This window comes from Adelges cooleyi, unplaced genomic scaffold (genome assembly GCF_023614345.1).
Source record: "Adelges cooleyi isolate 19-005CV unplaced genomic scaffold, UGA_ACOO_1.1 ACOO_flye_CR_arks_rails_tigmint_CR_PRNA_784, whole genome shotgun sequence".
Taxonomy (NCBI): Eukaryota; Metazoa; Arthropoda; class Insecta; order Hemiptera; family Adelgidae; genus Adelges; species Adelges cooleyi.
This window is the reverse complement of record NW_026096496.1, coordinates 1,199,827-1,206,914: the sequence shown is the minus strand read 5'-3', so window position 1 is coordinate 1,206,914 and position 7,088 is coordinate 1,199,827. Positions and strand designations below refer to the sequence as shown.

Genomic DNA, 7,088 nt, shown 5'->3' with positions numbered 1-7,088 from the left:
TCTGTAGGGCTAGGGATGTTATTTTGTATTTTTTTTACTATTCTATCCACTGCCGTTTTGCCCACACCAAAAATCGAACAAAATGCTTTTTTGCATATCAAAATAACATTAGTGCCAAGTTTTACTTCATACTGTACAGAACAAGTCTTACTTGGACGACTTCCGTTCCTACTTCTATGACGACTAACTGGTTTTAAGTGAATCAACCCACCTAAGAAGGTATCTTGTTTAGATTTATCCCCAATATTATTAAAAATAGATATTAAAGATTTTCTATCGTCATCTGAAACATTCACAAAACATTTTTTGCTACAAAGGCAATCTGATCCAGTCAATCTAGGTGGAACAACATTCTTAGGTAGTGAAATATGTCCAATGCCTTTAGCTTGTTTTTCTTTTGACACATTCCGTTCCCACTTGGATAAGTTTAGTTTTCTTTTTTTACCTTTAGGTGTAGACGGTTCATCATCACTGGTTTCATCTACAACGTTAATTTCTGACAATAGCAAATCTGGTTCGTTATTCTCATTACAATCTGAATCTGTGTCAAAAGCTAAGATACCATCAAGTTCCTCATTTTCCCGATCATTAATATGAAAATCGGAGCTAGAAAATCGTCATCAACATCCGAAGAAAAGTCTGTATCGTACTCGAGAGCCTTAGCAATATTAGAAGTATCCATTATATTTATTTAAACTCAACACTTTAAAACTAAATACCTACTAGTCATTAATTAAATTTGAATAATATATATTTCAAGAAATAACGTCAACTAAATAACTTCTAACAGTTCTAACTACTAAGCAATAAAACAATAGTGAAGAATTAAAAAATACAAATACTGCTATCAAGCAGAAAATATATGATAAACAAATTTTACAGTATGACCATTATTGGCTGCAAAAACAAGGCAAGTCCGGCCTTCCTTGTTTTTGACCATAAAATATTAAACGAGGTAAGTCCATTTGCACGTTATCTTCGTAAACGACGATTGAACATACCTTGTTTTTGAACAGTATTAACCGTGATGATATGGCGCATTCAAAACAATCAAAAAATGATTTTCGAAAAAAGTGGACTTGCCCTGTTGTTGCAGTGAGCCCTTCAATTACAAATTATTAGAGTGAATACTAAACGTTAACAGAATGTTTGAAAATAACTCACTTTTTTTTAATTGAGCAATTTGCAATGAAATGGTTTCCCTACATCTTAAAACTTTGGCTTATTAAGTATAGCTCCTGAGGCAGCCTAATTGTTTGTGTCATAGTGTATGTGTATCTGAAACATACAAATGCAATTATTATTAATTAATAACTAAAGCTCGGATGTTTACGCGTATGAGCTAAAGAAAATTATGTTAAATTGAATAATTAACCTATGTTAGCAAACAATAAGGTAGGAATTATTTGTTTAAATGGTAGCTACTAGTTTCAAAATTAAATATATTAAACCCCAAATAAGCAAAATTTTGGATTACATAAATAAAACAGAAATCTCGCAGAAAACGTTGTCAACAACGGCATCTGGTTGGAATGAACAGGGATCTAGAAGGCATCTGGATTCAGGAAACAGAAAACTATTGTTTATAGTTAGAGGTATAACTCAATTGTTGTGTAATTGGATGGTGGAATAAAACGAAAGAGTGGAGGGGCTACACGCAAAAAAAGAGGTTATAAAACGTTAAAGAAATCAACATTTCAAATGGTTTTCTTAAAACAGATCTAAAAATACCTATACACGGCATTAAAAGTAATTCCACCATTTGCCCCTTTTGCCGTTTATATGCTCTTGTAGGGAAACTTAAGAGCTTTTCAACTGTATTTCTCTATTTTACAGACAACTTGGACAAGTGAACCTTATATTGACTTTTGTTTGAAAAATATGATAATTTCCATAGCGGCACGTTATCGGACCGTATGCGTTCTAAGAGCGTTACAGCTGAAATGGGCTTGAAATTTTTTCAACAGGGTTTTATAATTTACAAGTTTAAAGGCCAAGTTTATATGCTCTTAAAAATGCCTAAGCAATCTGTCATTGGGTATAATGTACATCAATTTAGCTGTTAGCAGTGGGCACTCATGAATTTATAAAAAAAAAAAACTTCAATATTTATATGGATTAATTAAAAGCAAGTCCTCGATGTAATTATCCCATCCGTTCTTTGTAGAGTAGAGCTTAGTTTCATAAATGTATTATTCCTCGCTCCTACTACAATACGTTTACTAAATTGTTTTAAAGTTTTTCTTATATTGTGTATAATATGTGCAATATGTATGTACAAAATTGATTTACCTTCATCTAATAATAATAATAAAGAAAAACTACGTCTTTTATGGTGTTTAATAATACAATTTATAGTGAAATTTTTGAATCTTAATTAAAAAGCCAAAAATATTGTATATATTATTATGTAATATTACATGTTTGATTTTATTTATGAGTATTATTACTTAATAGAATTTAGATATTATAAAGTATTAAACTTTCTAGGTATCTATTTGCTTCAATTGTTCTGCTGCTATAAACAGCCTGCTGTTGAAATTCTATTTGGATGGCGCTAATGCAATACTCCCTTCGTACTATTCTTTGTAGTCTACGGTATTGATAGTAGTGAATTACATTATCTCCATCAGAACAATTTGACATGTTGCCATAATTTGAAAAAACACCGGAAAAATTCGCGTTTTCTCTTCACGACAGTTCTCACGAAACTATCGACTGGTGGAAGAACATAAATCCATTACAAATTATTTACACAATAATCACATGCGGAAGGTTAGTTTATTCTTTTAGTTGTTGCCAAACGAATGTATTTTTTGAAATGTGTTTCACGGGTTGAAATACTACGTGGATGATTTTCAGATATACCGTGTCAATGGTTGTTAACCGACGTTCCGACTCTGCAAAGAGTGTAAAGTTTAGTTTAATTATATTGTTTAGTTTTGTTGTTGTAAATAATATTATTTGTTATAAGTTAAGCCATTTTATCTCGGTGTGCCTCAAATATTTACTAACTTTGATACCTAAAACACTAAAAATGGCTTGGTTGAAAACTTATTAACTCCTATATCGTCTTAAAATTTTTTAAAAACTTTAATTCCTTGTCCTAATAATTATTTTGGCTAAATGATTACATATAGGTGCATATTTGAGATTTCACACTGGGGAAGAAAACTATTCAATATTTTAAATTATTATTTACAACTCATATGTATCTTCCTTATTTTTTTATTATCTTGTTATATAAAATTCTACAGTTTCCAAGTCAACAACTGTTGTATTCTTCTAACACAATAGTAAATAAATACATTTTATTAGAGCTTTTTAATTCATATAATAAATAACTACTATTAAATAACGCATTGATATAATAAGCGCTTGAAAAATAATTAGTAGCTCAAAGTTCAAAAACTAAAACTTATAAGCTTAAAGTTTAAGCAACTACACAATTATGGACACGTCATCATCCGTACTCTCTAGTATAGTGCACTTTACATCTTCCTAAAATAATTTACATAATATTTTATTGTATTATTGAATTTAAGTATAAATTCGCAGAAGTATCCGAAAACATTGAGCAAGAATCGTATTTTAGTGTACAACAAAACGACTTGAGTGGAACTATTGTAGCGGAAAATCTTGCCTTGGCGTTAAACGAGAATGTTGTGGACGTTCAGAAATCAGTACATTCCGGATCGCTGTCTCCGCGTAACTATTCATTTTTATTTTGATCAGAAGTACAGTATTTTCCAGAAATGATCAGAAAAAAAAAATCTCGAGTTACATTTACTTTAGAAACCAATTTTTAAAATATCATTTTACTCAAATCACTGATAAAAAATTTAAGCAAAATTATCTGAAGAATACATTTTTGAAACCATGGATGTATGTCAAAACTTCATAAACTAAATCTTTAACCATTTAAAATTGTGTAAATTTTAAACTTAGCTTTTCTTATACTGCTACGTCCAATATAAAATTGCAGGAATTAAATAAAAATTGAAATAATTTACCACGCTATCAAAGCTTAATGAAGGCATTCAGCCATAGGTTCCCAAATGGATACCACTTTGGTTTTGCCGATCCTGCTCTACCATCATGGTCCTTTTTTTTACTAGGTTATAACCAAGTTAAACTAATTGAAGAATAATACTATAAGATGGCTTGGGAACCTATGACTCTGAAAACCTATGACCGCTTACCCTTAATGAATTAATGCTTTACCGCGTGGCGCAGAAATTGTCAAGTCTTTTTATCTACTAACAGCTACACCAGGACTTTGCAGAATATGTCTACAACCCGATGCTGACGATTTAAACAAATGTATTTCCCCTTGTTTGTGTTGTGGCTCCATATCTAAAGTACACAAGTCTTGTTTGGAACGATGGTTAGCGCAAGCCGACTCGAGTTCTTGTGAGATATGCAAATATGAATTCAAAACCGAGCGATTGTCGACGTAATATACATTTTATTTTTAATTGTTGATATTATCTATCGTACCCTGATCAATAAAATAATCTATTATATCTGTTAATTGGAAGGATAAAATATAATAAGAATTATAGAGAAACGACTAAAACAGAATACTTCTAGTAATACGAATAATGAGTTTTGTAATACGAAATATTAATAAGGAAGTAAAAAACATGTATGTTTGGTGGGTGAACAAAAGTAACTTAATTTTTTGGGATCAGTTTACTGAATTTCAATAGAACTCTTAGTTTTTTAATAACAATCCTCGGTACATATTAGTCTTTATTTATCATGAAATTAAGTGTTTTATGTCTACGTTATTAACGTGATTTTCAATTCCCCTCATTTATTTATTCAACCTATAATCATGGAATTAATAAACATAACCAATAAATGTGTATGCATATGATTTTCAGTCATTCATTATTAGGCTCAATAGGAGCGTGGTTTTGTAGTTCAGAGACGCAAGAAGACGCTAAGCAGTTTTTATACGATTTGTGGCTGTTCTTCATTATCACACCAGCCATTAGTCTGGTTTCATACGCTGGCCTAGTCATAAACGAAGCAATATTCACTGATAACACAGCGGTAAATTAATTTCGTTCATTTCACAATATAAACTGGCGCGGTGTACGCCACATTTTTTTTAATAATTTACTGTTTTTTGATTTGGTTGGTAAAAAATATATTTACATTAGCTCGTAAATATTACCGAGCCTACAACTCTTCTATTGATTACTCTTCAAGTATATTTCATTTTGATGATTCTTATATACTTGTAGTGTGAATAATTTTTCAAAAACTGTTGTAGATTTATAACGGCACTATATGCCGTTTGTTATCATTCACCGCTCTAACGATTTTATTAACCGTGGATTTTTTATATGGTTGTTGGACATCGATCAGAGTACAATATCATTTTGGACAATGGTACAACTACTACAGACGATGTCAACGAGTGATAATCGTGGAAACAAATCAATAAGGGAACGGAATGAAAATATATATAAAATTAACACTTGAAAATCTTAAAATTATTTTTAATAAATAAAAAATTACCATAGTAAAGTCGTTAACATTTATATTGTAATGCTTTGATTGTGATCAGTGGCGGCCAGCATCACATATAATTAAGGAGTTATGACTATATTGATTTTTAAACAATAATGATTAAATTTAATGACAAAAGTAGAAACTATATATGTACATAACTGTTGAATAAAAACTTTTATAAATCCTTTAAGTAAATAAAAATTATGAAAATAACAATGTTGAAATAACTTTCTATCAATAAACGTAAAAGTTAAAGAAAAAACGTTTATACATAAACATGTAAAATTTAAGTTAAATTGTTTGCTTTTATTAATAATAATTAACTGGTTCATTCGACCCCTGTTATATTGTATCTATGTTATCTTATATATTACATTGTGTTTTATATATCTCAATAACACATTTTTCTCTATGGATTTTCCTGGACAGAATTATTGTGTATTTCTTTTGTGCATACATAAATTTAAAATGACCTAGTTATCAAAGACTTTAACAAAAAAAAAAAATTATAATTACCTATCGCTTATTAATTAAATATAATGCAATCTTAACCACTGCATGACAAATATTCCACTTAGCATAAAATATAACTTCAGTCAATAAATTATTGAAACTGGAGTAGAGAATTGTATTTACACTATTTTACACTAATACAATATAATATATATACATATATTTACAAAAGGTAATGATAATCAGTTAAAAATTCTGACTATCATTAAGATTTCGAAATTGCACATTGGGTAGCTACCTCTGCCCCTAACCTCATCACCGCAATCGTGGCATAGGCATTTGTGGCCAAATGAGGCACAGGCACGAGTATATTATTGGCTGCCAAGCAAATGCCAGAACTGTTTTCATGTCGCGGTGTTATATTTTCATTGGCATTTGTCGAAACATAGGCGATATTATCATGCTCCCATCACAATCTGGCCATTTCCATTTCTTCGACAAACTCCAGAACCTCGTCGTCGGCCTCTGGTAGGCGTCAGTAATGTTGTATTCTATTATAATTATTAACAAATTATTTTTGATATTTACTATTTCTATTCAGAGCCTTACTGGAAAGAATGTCGTTATCATCATGTACAGCTTGAACAACAGGAGCAGCATGAACAGCAGGAGCAGCTTGGACAACAGGAGCAGCTTGAACAACAGGAGCATTTTGCTGCTCACCATCTCCCATTTCTAAATTTTAGGTTAAAATGAAACTTAACTTTATTTATAATCTGTTATATTTCTTGTTAAAACAATTACATTTTTGTTGGTTTTTATTGTGGTCCATTTTTTCTCTACAAGCTATTGTTTCCAAGATCGGGTTGGGTATGGACAATTTTTTTATATTTCTTAGCTCAACTGGTCATAAGTAAGTCCCAATGTCCTCTTTCCCATAGGGGTGGTTTCTTAAACATTTATGTGCTAGAGTGAGGATTAATTTTTATAACAAAACATAGGCCAAGTTTAAAATCCTTTTTTTTTATTTGCTTTTACTTATTTTCTAGGTTTCTTTTACATTTTTCAGTACTTGGGGTAATTTATGTTAATTTTTAGTGTGACTTAAG

General features: G+C 30.5%; 1 protein-coding gene across 1 annotated transcript; it reads left to right on the top strand.

The window, feature by feature from the left end:
- Nucleotides 1-883: 883 nt before the first annotated feature.
- Nucleotides 884-5,541, top strand: LOC126845420 (E3 ubiquitin-protein ligase MARCHF3-like). Its single transcript, XM_050584076.1, has 5 exons — nt 884-955; nt 3,546-3,708; nt 4,267-4,456; nt 4,890-5,061; nt 5,285-5,541. The coding sequence occupies exons 1-5, from the start codon at nt 884-886 to the stop codon at nt 5,456-5,458; spliced, it is 771 nt and encodes a 256-aa protein (XP_050440033.1). The 3' UTR covers nt 5,459-5,541.
- The last annotated feature ends 1,547 nt before the right edge of the window (nt 5,542-7,088 follow it).

Bases quoted from the DNA above. Each gene is read 5' to 3' on its own strand.
- LOC126845420 (XM_050584076.1), top strand. From the start codon at position 884: ATGACCATTATTGGCTGCAAAAACAAGGCAAGTCCGGCCTTCCTTGTT. The intron at 956-3,545 runs GTAAGTCCATTT...ATTGAATTTAAG, and splicing joins ACCATAAAATATTAAACGAG to TATAAATTCGCAGAAGTATC. The intron at 3,709-4,266 runs GTAACTATTCAT...ATCTACTAACAG, and splicing joins TTCCGGATCGCTGTCTCCGC to CTACACCAGGACTTTGCAGA.